The 17096-nt window shown below is 37.2% G+C and overlaps 1 protein-coding gene across 1 annotated transcript in view; it reads left to right on the top strand.

The window, feature by feature from the left end:
• Positions 1-14536, top strand: part of LOC141340682 (parathyroid hormone 2 receptor-like) — a 55886-nt gene extending 41350 nt beyond the window's left edge. The window contains exons 5-8 of the mRNA XM_073845746.1: positions 6017-6111; positions 8405-8543; positions 9669-9710; positions 13719-14536. Coding sequence (XP_073701847.1) covers positions 6017-6111; positions 8405-8543; positions 9669-9710; positions 13719-14108 — 666 coding nt within the window. The 3' untranslated portion in view covers positions 14109-14536. The remainder of the gene's footprint in view (positions 1-6016; positions 6112-8404; positions 8544-9668; positions 9711-13718) is intronic.
• The last annotated feature ends 2560 nt before the right edge of the window (positions 14537-17096 follow it).

The following is a 17096-nucleotide window of genomic DNA, read 5'->3' as shown; positions in this document are numbered from 1 at the left end:
TGTCTTGAACTGGAATACGCAGAGTAAAGGTAGACAAGAAGAGCATTTGTGGTTAAAAAGTAATGTATTGTCAATGTTTTAGAAAATAACTGATCATTTCGTTAGATAAGACCCTTCTTCCTCGGCTGGGATCATTTAGAGCACTTTGAAGCTGCTTTTAAACAGCATTTTGAAAGTTCAAACTCGTGGGCACCATAGAAGTCCACTATATGGAGAGAAATCCTAAAATGTTGTCCTCAAACAAAGACATGAAGAAAGAAAGACATGAACATCTTGGATGACAAGGGGGCGAGTAAATTATCTGTACATATTTGTTCTGGAAGTGTACTTTTCCTTTAAGGACTCGTTGTGCTGATACCATGTGACAATATTTGTTATTCTTAGTCTTGTTGGCAGGAATGGAGGCAGGACTTTTGACAGGAATGAGTGGACTGGGACCAGGAATTTCTCACTGAACTTTAAGGCAGTGTCTCTGAGTTCAAAAAGTCAATCTCACTGGCAACACTAGGACAGGTTGCCTTTAGTATGAATAGCACATTTCTTTTGTTTACACTTTATATGAATATCATTTGTCACTACATGCAAATAAGCAGGTATTTACTATTTTTACCTTCGAGCAAACAACATCTACCACTATTTACATTCTGTGAAAATTGCATCATTTTTTTTACGCCTAGTGTGAATAGACTCTGTAATAATAGCTTCTATTTAACTGCACTCATGGTGATGGTGGTGGAATAGATATCTAGCACATTACATGTATCTGACATGTTTTATTCTTCACTGTATTATTATTTTAAAATAATCTCTTGCTACGGAATCTTTGAGGTTCAAGGCCTTTAGGTCATCTTCTAATGCTCTACAGCACAATCAGTTCTCCATCACTGCATCCTCAAGGATACAGAGGCTGGCAGGTAAATGCATAGCTGAAAGATTAGTCAGACGTCAATGCATTATAAAGATTAAATGGAATCTTTAGTAACAAAACACAGTTTGAGTAGATGAGTTTTTGCAATTTGAAATGAATTCACAATAACCTTTAATAGACCAGAATTTTTTTAATGTAAGTTTATATTATTATACATGCCATTTTCGTGGCATCATATCAAGCGTTTGAGGGACATGTTTATGTGTGGATTTTGTCTGCATGTATAAACAGACATGCTTGCTTTTGTTGAAGGTTTTAGTAATAGCCGTACTGGTGAGAGGTTAAACTAAGTATATCTAACATGTATCTCTTTGTGCACATCAAGCAAATGTAGTATTCTGTGGGGAGGATAAAGCTGCCTCAGCATGACCACTTTTTTCCACAGCCTTGTTTAACTCGTGCCAGCCAGCACAGCTGGACTTCTGCTTACAAGTTACACGCACAAGGCGATTGAAGTTGGTGTGGTTGGCTTGTGCAGTTGTAAAAAAAATATGATTCCAACTTTAAAATACATGAACTTTTCCCCAGAAAAAACACTGAAAATTCAGTGAACGGCCCTCAGCTCTATTTCAGGCTGATCTACTCTGACACTGAAATTATAATGTTTCACACTGTCATTTTGGTTCACACATTTGCAAACACTGAAAGATTTATCATTGAATACTTTGATATTTGCTTTGTAACTGCGGTATATGGCTGTAAAATGTGAGACAGAGATTGAGAAGGCAATGAACTGATATTTTCAAACCAAAGTTTATTCAGACACCTTCAACATTTCTCACATTATCAGTTTATTCGCTATAGTTTAGAAAATGGTAATAAAATATGGCAAGATCTCAGAGTTAAACTGTCAGAACAAATTCATCTTGATAATCACAAATGATTTACAGTCAAATCAAAATGTATTCAGACACCTTCAAAATTTCTCACATTATCACAGTTTATAAAATGGTAACCCAAAGAGACAAGAACTCAAGGTAAACTGTGTCATAACAAATTTATGTTGATAATGTCAGATAACTTTGATAGAAAAGTATGTAACAAAACATGGTCAGGTCAAAGTGTCAAATCAAATTTTTGGTCCCAATTTGTATAAATTTTCAGTCCACTGTATGAAGAATATATATATATATATATATATATATATATGTATGTATGTATGTAATCCCTCACACCCGGGTCCTACCGCACCCGCTCTGAGCTGGTCTCAAACCCGGGTCTCCAGCACGGGAGGCGGACGCACTAACAAGGAGGCTAAAAGCTGCAACCCCTAGCGTCTGTCGCTAGTGCGTCTCTTGAGATCGGGGAGTGAGGTGTACCTGCACAGCACCTACTAGCTGGCCTCCGTTATATATATGTATATATATTAGGGCCGGGACTTTAACGCGTTAATTTAGATTAATTAATTACACAAAAATAACGCGTTAAATTTTTTTAACGCATTTTAATCGCACTTAATTTTTGATGAGTTTCGGCGGACCGATTATACTGGAGCACCAACTAGCACATAGAGCCTCAAGTATCACCTCAATGCTTTTACAGAAGGTCTACCTACCTATAGGGTACCTGAATTTCTGAAATGTAGGCTAGTATATTTCTAAATATCCCAGTGTTTCCCCTACCATTATCTTAGGGGGGCGCGTTTACAATGTCTCCTCCGCGAAAACACGGACTGGATCGCGGACTCCATTCATAAAAACCGAATTTACTATAGCGCGGAATGCCACGTAAATTCGTCGATTTTTGGATTGATAAATCAAAAGTTGGTCTGTCACTTCATTCAAATCGCGATATGGACTAGTGTCTGTCAAAACTGAAATGCAAAAAGACCGTTTTAATACGAATCCTGCATGTTCCGTTTGTATCTGTATGTATGAATGGTGGAGAGGCGTTTTTTTTTTTTTACTACACGCATACTGACGCACGCGTGATGCTCCCGCTACTTTTTGTCTCCAAAGCTGCTGTCAGTGTCACTTTTACCGTTTCATTTGAGAAAACTAGCATCATATCATACTTTACACACAGAAACTTCACGGCAACCTGTCAAAATAAAAGTACGGTTTAACATGAAACAGAACAATATTCCTATTTAAATAATTGACAAAAAACAATATATATGATAAAAAATAAATATAACAACAAGATTAACCACTTAATTGTAGAAATAAATACTACAATTATTATTTAAATGTTAAATTATTATTATTTATTGATTTTAACAGCAAACCTCTGTTTGTTTGCCAAAAATTAAAGATGTTTATTTTTCATTTGATTAAAAATAAATAAATGTTTATGCTTTCATTTGATTATGAGAAAAATTAAAACACACAAGAATTTCTTTAAAAAAAAAATAGCAAAAGATTGTAAAGCCCTATTGTTCAAAATGTTAAAATAGAGAGTTTTGGACTTATTTTTTCACTGAAATAAATGTTTTCGTTATTACACAAAGTAGGGTACAGTACCGGGGAAAAAAAAGTATGGAAACCTAGGGGAAACACTGTATCCTATTGCTACACTTAATGGCAATATTGCACTGGTCTGTTGGACTTGGTTGAACAAAAATAAACAATATTTTGTTGCTTAAGCTTATGTATTCAGTCATTCTTCATTGGTATACTAAAAATCCATATGTAAAAACTTACTTCTCACTGTTCTCAGGTCAAATATTTATATGCGATTAAAATGCGATTAATTTCGATTAATTAATTACAAAGCCTCTAATTAATTAGATTAATTTTTTTAATCGAGTCCCGGCCCTAATATATATATATATATATATATATATATATATTTTATTTTTTTTGGTTTGACTGTATGTCCAACCTTCCCTTCTGCCTCATACATTTTATATAATTATAAGACTAAGATTGCGCTTGTCTTCAGCAAACTGTTTGCGGGCTTTCTTGTGAGCCAGCTTCAGATGAGGCTTTCTTCTGGGATGATGCCTATGCAAACCGACTTGTTTCACTGTGCAGCATATGGTCTGAGCACTGACAAGCTTAACTTCTACTTCTGCAACCTTTAAAGCAATGCTGGCAGCACTCATGCATCGTTTTTTGAAGCCAGGTTCTGCACCTGATGCACAGAACGAGTGCTCAACTTCGTTGATCGACCCTTGCAAGGCCTGTTCCGAATGGAACCCATCTTGGAAAACCTCTGTATGACCCTGACCACTGTAGTGTAACTCGATTTCAAGGTGTTATTGAACCTCTAATAGCCTTGGCCATCTTTGTGGAGAGCAACAATTCTAATTCTATGTTGAGTTATTTTCAGTGGACAGTAAATCTATACTGCTATACAAGCTGCACCTTGACTACTCTAAAATATATCCAAGTTTCATTTCTGTAGTATTGTCCCTTAAGAAGATATGCTAAAATGGTTGCTGAAATGTAAGGGGTGTACTCAATTTTGTGACATACTGTATACTAATGCTGTTATTCAAACGCAAACGTGGCAGTTGTGGATGTGTGGATAACAATTAGTAAGAATGTCAGATGTATAATGAGAGTAAAATCTGGCCACTGATGATTCATATGTTGCAAACTGTAAAAGCACATTTCCATTTTTCCCATACTCCCACTGAACAGATGGTGGATACGGGGGCAATATTCTGGAGAAGGGGTCATTTAAATGTGTGATTGCCATGATTGAGAATGACATCATAATTTTCCTGTTGCATGTCAAAGAGCACCACAGAACCTGAATGGGTGAAATGTGGTGGGTTTTTGTTTATAAAGAGATAATGACAGTCATTTTTTTGTCTTTTCAGTCATTTTAGTGTCCTCTTGTTCTTTCTGATGTATAGAAATGTATGTAGGCATTGCTATTCAGTCGACCTATTTATGTTCATTTCTATAGGTAGCTTTTTCAAAGCACCTTTTTTTTTTTTTTTGCCCTTTGGCTTCCCTGCACCTGAACAACAGTTATCGAAGATTTTTTCAACAAAACATTTATTACAAAGTTTTATTTTGTACTGATATGTAAATATCTAGGATAAAGTGACTTTGTGGTTACTGGAAGGTTGTTTGAACACCATAGGAAGTGTTTCTTAATATAGCTTTAAAAAAATGTACTGTATATATACTTTTTACATCTACTTCAGTTTTCTGTGGAACACAAAAGGAGATGTTAGGCAGAATGTTTACACTTTTTATGTGAATTTTTATGTTGTCAATTTTAATACATGCACAGCATCCATAAAAGTTACAGTTGAGGTCAAAAGTTTACATACACATGCATGATACTTTTTTTTAGTACTGACCTGAATAAGATATTTCACATAATAAACGTTTACCTATAGTCCACAAGAGAAAATAATAGTTTAATTTTTAAAAACAACTCCATTCAAAAGTTTACATACACTTAATTCTTAATACTGAATGATCCACAGCTGTTTTTTATATACTTTTTAATATACTTTTTACATCTACTTCAGTCTTCTGAGGGCATTTAGGTGTTCATGTGTGCATTACTTTAATCATAATTCACAACAACACCAATGCTTGTAAGAGAGCCATGCATGTACTCATGTTTCTTAATTAATTATTCATGCTCAGCCAAGCAATCTATATCTTAGCATTATTTGCATTATTTTTAGTTGATGGCATAATAGAAAATGAAAGAAATTAATTTCTGAATAAATTTACACACCAAATAGTGCAACTACAGCAAACAGAGTCCTATTTATATGTGAAAGCTGAAGTACAAACACCAGCTTAAAATATACCCTTATGGCCCTAAACCATTTTTTCTGCTCCCAAAATGCATTTTTATTTTTCTTATTGATTCCAGACTGAGCTCAAAATCTCAAGCACAGACATCCCACTCATTATGTTTAAACAGATGGAAATTAGCATTTTTCAAATGACATCCTCGCTCATTTGGGAAAAAAGCATCCATACACATCACTTAGCCGGTCATCTGCCAGTGACCCTCCTGCGACAGGCTTTATTGTCCAGATATGCATAATGGATGAAATCCTCAGCTGTTCTAACAGTTCAGTTACTCAAATTATATTTAGGCAGTAGAAGGAATTTTATTTTCTGTCACCTTTTACTCAATTAATTCTCTTTGCTCTCTCTTTCTCAGCTGAACTTCATCCTGTTTGTGAATATTGTGCGGGTTCTCGCCACTAAGATCCGCGAAACCAATGCAGGCAGATATGACACGCGGAAACAGTACAGGTTTGTGCGTCCATTTCCATTGAGCCTATTTTGTTGCATTCAAGCACCTTGAAATTGTGAATTCAGTGTTATACCAGTCTAAATTGTCTGTGTCATTACAGTGGCATCGTGTCTGCTATTAGATTGCTAGGAGTGGGAGCCGTCCCTACAGCAACTATTTATTTCCTTATGTAATTTAGACAAAATCTTTCATCTGACAGCTTGAAGGCAGAATTGCCTGTGGCAAAGAGATGCGATAATAAGCTTTCCCTACACCTACTCATTCCGCCGTTTGATTCGGATTGTGGTTTCTATCATTCCATCATGTGCTGAAATCAGTCTCGCATTTTAAAGGCACAGGATATTATAGATTTGATCTTGTTACATGATGAAAGAAACATTTTGGCTTCTATTTTATCTGGCTTTGGGAAAAAAATGCTTTCAGACCCTATAAATGCACATTTGGGTTTGGCATGTCAAAATGTTATTCTGGATGCTCCCGAAAAGAATTCAGTTTGGAGCAAACACAATGCCAATAGATGTCATTTTGCGCTGCTAATAACAGTAATTAATTTGATCATTGCAGCCTCCCTGCTAATTAGCAGAACGAAGAGTCACAGGTGTCAGCTTGCACAGCTGGTAGAACAGGCATAAAGACATAGACAGTCATATTTGCAAACGCATCAGTGAATAGTGTGTTTTGCTCAGCCAAATTCAATAGAAACAAATACGTAAAGCGAATGACCTCAAATGCTCGCACGTCACGTCGTTTGACTACCCTTTGGTACCTTGTACAGGAACACTTTGGTTGATCAAACTCAGCCGGGCTTCAATTAAAAGAGGATTTTTATCTCATGATCTTCCAGCATTACTTTTTTCCCAATTATTTTTCATGATTCTTTTTATGACTAATTTGCGAGACATTTTAACCTGTCTGGCAGGCAAGGCGTGGCTATTAAAAAGATGTTGCGCTTGTCTTTATTCTGATTAAAGCCACACGGAGGCGTGTGGGGTGTCATTCATCAGACACGGATTAAAGACAAACTTCCTGAATTCGTAAAATCGCAACTGCGTCACGCTCCGTATTTGCCGTCATCGGCATGCCCAAATATCTCACTGAGATCAAAAAGTGTTATGTTGCTTGACTGGAGATATTTCAACGGTGGTCACAAAGAAATAAAGATTCTGTGTTGTTATAAACAGGGTGAAACTGTGCCTTTATATTACTTGAAAGTGGTTTTCTTTTTTTGTACACGTCAACAAAAAATGAAAATTCTGTCATCCTTTACTCACCCTCATGTCATTTCAAATCTGTATGACTTACTTTCTTCTGTGGAACATAAAAGGAGATGTTAGGCAGAATGTTTACTCTTTTTATGTGAAATTGAACGGGGACAGATGTTGTCAATCTTCAAAAATGATAAAAAATCCATAAAAGTTACAGTTTAGGGTCAAAAGTTTACATAAACCTTGCAGAATCTGCAAAATCGCAATTATTGTACCAAAATAAGAGGGATCATACTAAACACATGGCATTTTTTATTTAGTACCGACCTGAATAAGATATTTAACATAATAGATGTTTTCATTTAGTCCACAAGAAAAAATAATAGCCGAATTTAGAAAAACTACCCCGTTCAAAAGTTTACATGCACTTGTTGTTAGTTGTTTATAGTTGTTTATCAGTCCCTTGTTTGTCCTGAACAGTTAAACTGTCCGCTGTTCTTTAGAAAAATTCAGGTTTCACAAATTCTTTGGTTTTTCAGCAGTTTTGTGTATTTAAACTCTTTTCAATAATGACTACGTGATTTTGAGATCCATCTTTTCAAACTGAGGACAACTGAGGGACTTTGTTTTCCTCACTGTAATTACTCAATTACTTGATTAATCATCAGAATAATCAACCAATTACTCCATTACCAATATAATCGTTAGTGACAGCTCTAATCACATTAGTGAAACTTCCAAATCAAGCAGCTTGGTAAACTGCAATTGTTAATACTAGAATATATTATATTATGTTGGTAAACTCAACAAAATAGCATGTTCAATGTTTAACAGTCTTGAATCAGATGGGAAATCAGCATGGGGAAATTTGTCACCGTGTGTACCTCAATCACACTGATTCCATATGACACAACAGCCTTTCACTCTCTGCAGTTTGCTGTACAAAGGTAACTGCACTTCAATATCTATTGTTGTGCTCCACAGAGGAAAGAAATTGATACAGGTTTGGAATGATTTGAGGGTGAGTAAATAACAGATTTTGTTTTGAGTGAACTATCACAGAACGTTTTCATTTCTCTCTGTTCAGGAAGCTCGCTAAATCCACGCTTGTGTTGGTGTTTGTGTTTGGAGTGCACTACATTGTGTTTGTTGGAATGCCACACACCTTCGAAGGTCTTGGCTGGGAGGTGCGGATGTATTGTGAGCTGTTCTTCAATTCTTTCCAGGTACTTGGAAACGACGCCTTTATTGCATGAATAGCTAATGTAATCAGTGATCTCTTCAAGTCAACATATGCATATGTTTTCTTTTGATAATCCAAAAATCATAAATTCTAATTTGTTTTTTAGCATCATTTATATAAATGCTGTGCATGTATTTTGCATGATTTAATACTGATTTGGTGGAAAGACTTAAAAAAGAAAGAAGAAAAAACACTATATACAATTCACTGATGACGTGCAATTTTTTAAAACTGCTCTGGTAACTAAATAAGTTTTTTTTTTTCATGAAAAATGAAAGTTTTCAACTATTGCAAAGTAATGTGTTTATAATTTCATCACCTCAAAAAATGTAAAAAAACAATTAAACCACCTTGCATATTTGGAACGACTGGTAATATTCTATTAGAAACTTTGTTCATTTTTCATATAGCAAAGCAAAGGAGAAAATGTGGTTTCTTTAGAAAAAAAGCACTGGTTGTACAAAATATGCATACTAATAATTTACAACTAATAAACATAATTCAAAAGTAACATGGACCCACAGATTTTTGCTGACATGTAGATGCTTGTTGCAAACTCCAAGAAATAAAATGTTAAAGTAGTATGTAAGACAGAGAAATACATTGACAGGTAAATCCAATTTACAGCACTCCAAATAGGCTTGACATCTCATGACACACCACATTGATTTCTGTCTGAGATGTTCAGTTTTCTTAAATGAAAGGTGCTGGTTAGGTTAAGAGTCTTTTATCTGAAGCCTGATGACACGATTCGGTGCATGTCCTTCACAACACAAATACTTCACTTCCCTTTACATTTACAGTATCCTCAGAAATGCAGCCACATACAATAAAATGATTTAAGGAAATGTTATGCTGCTAAATATAATATATAAACTAAACAGGTGGTCAGTGTCAGCTGTGGCTAATTAAATACCTAACACAAAAATAATGATTCCAAATCACTGAAAACAAACCGTGACCAAGAAATAAAATATGGACCAGTGCATAAATTTGGCTGTAATGTATATATTATGACCAAAATCATGTTTTTACCGCAGTGAGCTGTTTGTGACATTTGCTCTGTGTTGAGACAGTGCGCTAACATCTATTTTTGTTTTTCCTCTAGGGCTTCTTTGTGTCTATCATCTACTGCTACTGTAATGGAGAGGTGAGCACCAGCAAAGCTGCTTCACAATAATAAGGGGGATGTATCACAGGATGTGCTATTGCATTCTGTACTATTTTCTCATTGTTTTTGGACACCTTGGCCACTGCACTGTCTCGTTTTCTGCTGCATCAAGCATTTTAGGCTAAGTGCATACTTCACCAAAAATTGCCCTGTCACACTTGTGAAGACTTCTTGTTTCTTGTTTTCTGTTGTGCTGGTGCACAGATAATCATAGGCCACCAAGGTTCTTTATTGGCATCTATGGTTCTTACTTAAACATGCAGTATAAAACCCATTAAAAACTTACTTTATATATTAAAAAACACAATGTTTTATACATATTTTGGACTATGGGGGTGCTATCATTTCAATGATGTAAAATGGTTGCACTTGCTGAGCTACTGCTGTGACCTGTTGCTATTTTTACAACAACACAAATAAAATCCGGATACAATGCCACAGCGTGCTACCCTGGAAATCCAGAGGTCTCGCGAGAGCACAATTTGAATTGTCTCTGCAAGACACTCTGGCATCGAGCAATGATGTAGGTTACTGCAATACGTAAGCAGTTGTGGGAACCAATCAAATCGGTGTATCTGATGTAGGCGGGCCAGAGGCGAGCTAAGCTCATGATGACAGCACTGCGACGTCCGAATCATATAGTAAACTTTGAAAGATCGCTGTCGCTACAGATGAACAACAAGTTGTTTGAAACGGCTTTGGCCGCTACAATGAACGAGTTAGACTTGGCTTTCCATATAAAAGAGGAACAGAAAACCGAAAACTCGAATCGTTCCTTTGCAAGAAGGACGTTTTTGCTGTTTTGCCGACTGGATACGGCAAGAGTTTAATCTATCAGTTCACGAGTTCACGCTTACATATAATTAGCCGGAGAATAGTAGTGCATGTTTGGCGTGCTGTCCGGTGAAGGGCTCCAAGCTCGGGAGTGGCCCGAACCCAGAGTACGTTACCCCCCAATAGAAGTAGCGAGAACTCGGAGTGATGAGATGGGGTGGTGGAGGTTTACTGATAAACCATCGAGTGAACTGAGGTGAGTCAGCTGTATTTAAACCTATGGCGCTGATTGACTTGTGATGTTTACGCTAAGCATCTGACGCGCTTCTCCCGAACTTTGTTAATGAAACATCATTTAGCTCTGCTGGTAGCTAAGCGTGTATTGTTGTGATTGGTCGTGGCGTTATCCAATTGCGTGCAGTTAGAGTTTCAAATGCATGCTTGGTGCCGCCCCTCGAGTTAGGCAGTTTTCATTGCTCGATCCCAGACCCTTAATCTTAATAGATTAGGGTCTGGATTTTTCCAGGCTAACAGCGTGCAGCTTTTTGGATGTACACTGCCCTCCAAAAGTTTGGAAACGCCCTAGAAAAGTGGGGTTTTGGACAATATTGGCATGAATCCTTTTTAATTTGTAATTATTTTGAACTGATAAGGGACAACACAAACTACGAATACATTTTTTATTACATAAACAGTTTATACATAGAAAAAACTAAAATTTTCGATTCATCAAAATATCCACCATTAGCAACTTTTACAGCTCTGCATAATCTGGGCATCCGAGCTGTCAGTTTATTCAAACATTGTCTTAATATATTACTCCAAGCCTCCTAAAGGATTGCCCAAAGATGATTCAAACTACAGTATGCTGATATCGCCCAAAACCACACTTTGCCTGGGGTTTTTCCAAACTTTTGGAGGGCAGTGTAATTTTCAGTCAAAGAGCAACAAGAGAAGCAATGTAAGTTTCCCTGCTTTCCTAGCGATAAGAAGAGGAGAAAAAAGGGGAAGATGCCTGTGGATGAATAAAACTTCCTGAAGACCCAAGTCTTTGTTCTCTCCACTTTAACCATGATGCCTTTGAGGCTTTTAGTAGACCACAGCTACTGAAAGAGCTTACAAATGGCAGAATAACGGCATTTGGTTTAACCCCCTTTAACATCATTGCACAAAATGTTCTTTATAGTGGAAAAAGGTTATTCAGATTAGTAAAAAAAAAATTTTACACCAAGAAAAAATTGTTATTTTAAGAACTGTTCACTGAAATGTTCTTTGGGAAACCCATAATTGTTCTACTGTTCAAGAGCGGCAGTGCCATTTGTAATGGACTTTTTTTTTTAAGTTATATTCAACTGTCTGAAAATTAAACTTGTTCATAACCAGTTGTTACTCACAATCTTACTGTACATTCACCATGGTCCAAATTTATATACACAAACTATCAATCCACCTTATTCTTTAATGCAGAAGTAAGCCTATGGGTGAGTCTTCTGGTTCATTATCTGTATCTGTAATATAATATAGTAGTATATATTAAATATAGTATAGAAACACTGATTTGCAATATCAAGCAGCAAAAGGTTTTGTACAGCTAAAATTTGCTGGATGCGGATGAGACTGGAAGCCAGACCCATACAGTTTCCAAATGGCCGCACCCACTGTTAACGGCAAGAAAAAAAGGGGATAATTATTAGTAAGATAAACAGTTTAAATACTTACATTTAAAATAGTAACCCAGCAGATGGTCTGGGCTGTGAGGGATCCATTTCTTGTATCCTTTATGCCCCAGGAAACAAAGTGCACATTTTGAGGTCACATTTGAATGTTGTCTTCAAATGCAGCTTTCTAAGGATGTAACTTCTAAGGCCCTGTTTACACTAGTGCCTTATCTACACTGGCATTTTCACTGCATTTCAAAAACAGTCTCCGTCTACACTACAAAACTGAAAACTCATGTCACATGACCATTCAGGCAGTTACAGCCATAGATATGTATAGGTAGATGCCCTATTATTTAGATGGCGGACACACTATGTGCTTGAAGTGGCCGAATGGGAAATCTATGTATACATATCTATGGGTACAACAATGAGCATGATGTTATTGTTTTCAAACTAAAACGGGGTCTGCATCGTTTTCAAGTCTCCATTTTCGAAGGTCGAAAACCCCCGGAGTAGTGTAAACGATTGGCGTAACCGTAGCAAAAGTTATGCGTTTTAAAACAAAAATGCACTAGTGTAAACAGGGCCTTAAAGGGAACCTCGGGTATTAGGACTTGTAAGACCAAAATATAACACAATGATTATTTTAAATAACATAAATGTTTCATGGGTTTTCTACTACATATTTCAGTACGAGACATCATTTACATTATATTAAGCCATACAAGCCTTTAATTGGGTCACAGCTGCAGTGGGCCTCAAGTGTTTTGGCAAGGCAGGCACTGCTGTTGCCTACGTACATTCTGGGGGGTGTCTACACACTAAAAACATGTAAGAACAACAAGCTTTGATCTTGTAGTGTGAGCTTGGCTTTAGGGTGTCGTGTTTAGAATGCAAACTTTCCACTGACGCGTAGTAGAGTTGAGGCTGGTTAATAAATGGATGGGAGACCTCCTTGAGAAAACTATGCTGCTCCCGGATGAGGTGTTAGTACGGCCAGCAGGGTGTGCTCACCCAGTGGCCGACTCAGTCTTTTGGATGAGATATTAAACTGCTCCTGACTCTCTGAGGTCATTTGCAATCCCAGGGGGCTTTTCAAAAACAGTAGGAGTACAGCCCTGGCATGCTGGCCAAATTTGCTCTTTGGTCTCCATCCGTCACAGCCTCCTACTCATGCCTATTTAAACCGATTGGCTACATTGCTTGGTCTCCTCTCCACCAGTAGCCAGTGTGTGGTGGGCGTTTTGGCACACTAAGCTGCCATTGCTTTAGCCAGGCAGATGCTACAAACCGGTGGTGTTAATGGAGATCCCACTGCCCACTAAGTCACATCGAATGCTGTGTAAATGTAATAACATTGTTATCAATGTAAACATACTGTAGTTGTACTTGAGTACAAGAAAAGCTAGTTTTAAAACAATAGACAAATCAGAACAAGCTGTGGGTGAAACGAGTACAGAGTTTTCAGTGTTCGGGTTGAAAAATGTGCCCTAGTGACTGTATAAAAAACATCAACATCAAGTGTTCCTTAGCATCTAATTCTGATCCACAGGTCCAGACTGAGATTAAGAAAACATGGACACGGTGGAACCTAGCGTTTGATTGGAAGGGTCCGGTGGTGTGTGGGAGCTACCGCTATGGCTCTGTGTTGACGGGCCTTAACAACAGCACCAGCAGTCAGTCCCAACTGGCAGCCGGCGGCCCAGGCACCCGTTCCACCACTCTCTTCTCCAGCAGAGTCTACCGCAGCAGCGGGGGGCCAACTATCAGTGCCCATGCTACCTTGCCAGGCTATGTGCTCAATTCGGACGCTGACAGCTTGCCACCATCCATACCCGAGGAGCCAGAGGACAGTGCAAAGCAGGTTGATGACATCCTGCTTAAGGAGTCCCTGCCCACGAGACCCAGCAGTGGCCTGGAGGATGACGAGGAAACTCTGTAGATAATGGTGCAGTGATAGTCAGCTAAATTGGGTGTAATAGCACATAGGGCAAAAATGACAGTTCATCACCTGCAGCGCACACTGTTTTGGGTGTCAACAGGATCTTTACAGTGGACACTTCCTGTTCAAGCTGTGACACATAGTTTTGTTTGTGACACGATGCCATATGCAGACAGATTGACATGTTCATGGCAAGATATCTCCACCCATCACTAAAACAAAAAACTGTTCACGGCAATGGAAATTCGGAAGGAAACCATTTCTGGTTGCTTCAAATGCCAGCTGGACAATGTGAATGCTGGAGTTTTTGCAATGCCAACTATTTATTTTTGAAAACTGGTTTCATTTTTACCATGATGTCATCAAGCTTTAAAGTGAAAAGCATGAATTCCACACATTTGTGTATGCAACGCTCAGGATAACTGATTTTATTAAGGACTATTGAATGTTGGGGGGGGGGGGGGGGGGGGGTAGATTTACTGGGATCTCCATCGTCCTTAGTGTAGAATTCCATTCCAGAGGAAAGTTTTAATAATTTAATAAAATTTATTTCAAATGCATACAAAAGCATAAAAGAGTGTTGGTTTATTTCTTGAATGAGTTACTTGCCACTTCACAGACATCATTGGCAACTCCAAAGCTGCATTTCAATCACCTCGTTCACTAGCAACGGACCAATCAGCTGTTGGCATGATGAGACCAGGCAAGAGGCAACTTTCAACAGAAATGATTGGTATGAACATATTTTATAATTTTTAAAATAGCAATAAAATGTCTTTTTTTCGATTAAATGTTACCAATATTTCAGTCTTGCTGTTTTCTGTTGATGCACAAACAAAACTTAACTAAACATTTGAGGGGAGCCTGCCAGCCAATAATCTGTCACTTGTTAGGGGTGAGCAGGGCACAACCTAATGCGGGGTTAATTGTAACACATGTGGTTCAAATATTTCCACACATGCTAGCATAACCAAATTTACAGTGTTTACTAGTTGCCATAGCAAAACTACGCAGAGAAAAAAGAACGCCAAAATTCAAAAGCCTTTTTAAGATATCGCTGAATATTTATTTTACCATAGTAAAAGTACATTTCTGGCTGAAGTAAACTTTTCATTTCAGTTTTTAGTATTCATTTAAAATTAGACAAATCTGCTATTATTTTAATCTCCAATTTGTTATTTATCAGTTTAGATAGTTTATTAATGCTTGGCAAACCAGCAGAAGACACTAACCTGCTTTAAACTCCAGTGGCGCAGATGGGGAACGTTGTAACACTGTGTTACAATATGCCCCGCTGTTATTAAACTATGCTATTCTATGACATTAGCGACGCAATTTACACTATTGACTTCTAGGATTTTGATAAGAAACCACAAGAAACGGGTGAATAAAGGCTGACAATCAATGTTTAATGTTCAGAAGTTATTATTTCAAGTAATGTAAAGCATTTTGGCTCGTTTATGTGTGTCGTGTTCTATGAGAGCTGTGTGTGGAGGGACGGTAGTGTTTTTCTGAATGTCTAAATGTGTTTCATCTATTTGTCCACATTGTTTTGAACTACTGTACAGCTGTGTGTTGAGATCAGGGCCGTTCAAAGCATTGTTGCGATGTGTTTATTGTCAAACGTTTAAAAAACGTCATTACTTCATTTGAAAAAGTTAACATATATTTTACTGACAAAATATTTTAGTTTGTTGTGTATATTTTTTTCATTCGATCAGATAACATTTTAAGCTGTCATATGGTCGTGTTACAACGTGCCCCTCAGATGTTACAATGCACCCCACCTACGGGGCATGTTGTCACGTTTCACTTCCTTTCTTTTGAGGTAAATAACGAAAAACGTATACACTGTAAATATGAAACAAAGTGATATATTTGTACTAGACAAGTGTGAAAATAATGTGGATAAAAATTGTACTCTAAACCCCACGTGGATTTACATAAACTGCAAAATTCAAAAAGTGTTAGGTTGTGCCCCGCTTTCCCCTACTTTTGGTATGAAACAAAGTCTCAGCTTCCAGTGTATGTCTATTTTAACCTGGAATTCAAACAACGAATGTCATTTTGGTGCTCTTTAATATGGCATGACTGTAGCCACATATTATTTTAAGTTTTCTGAGGTAAATTATATTACATGACTATTCACAAGCTGTTTTACTGACAATATAAATGCTTAAAATATTTATTGTTTGAGGAATGTAAACTGCCACTGAGCCGAAGGAACTTGCATATTTTGCTGAATATTGCTGCTGAAAATGATCAATTATTATCATGTTTTGGGCTTTACCAAGTAGTCAGACACAAAACAAAAACATTTGGAGTACTATAGACTGCCAAAAGTTATAACAAGGAGAAGAGTGCAAAAAACTGAGGAACAAAAGGTGTTTGTGGTTGGCCAAACTAGTCATTCTCTATATGATTTAGGAGCTTCCACATGGTTTTTTTTCCAGCATAAATTAGCAGAACAACACAGACCCTCTATTGGCTTTGTCTCTTGTTACTTTTGGTATGAAACAAAGTCTCAGCCTGAAAGTGAAACAGCGAATGTCATTTTGGCACTCTTTAATGTAAATGACTATTCACAAGCTGTTTTACTTACAGTGTAAAAAAAAAAAAAACACAGGATTAATATTTAATGTTTTCAAGTCTATTATTTGTAGCGAGCCAGTCACACGATAATTTGGAGGAAAATGAACTGTGGTGCAGTAACACTGCATTTTAAGGACATTTTCGAAAAATGTATGTAAACAACAGTTAAATAATAAATAGAGAAATTGTTTATATTATCATTTGTTTAGATCATAATTTTAAACATTCTATAGTTAATTAAAAGTTGCAAAAGTGAAGAGTAGAACTTGTGAACTGGGACTCTTCTGAGAGCTACGACTTGTACCACATGACCGCTGTACCACCTGACCAACATAGGTTCTGTTTATAGGTGCGTTCGACTTCATGCAGCGCTGCGCAGACCGATCGGCGGCTGAC

Source organism: Garra rufa, chromosome 8 (assembly GCF_049309525.1).
Source record: "Garra rufa chromosome 8, GarRuf1.0, whole genome shotgun sequence".
Taxonomy (NCBI): Eukaryota; Metazoa; Chordata; class Actinopteri; order Cypriniformes; family Cyprinidae; genus Garra; species Garra rufa.
This window is presented reverse-complemented; position numbering and strand designations above follow the sequence as displayed.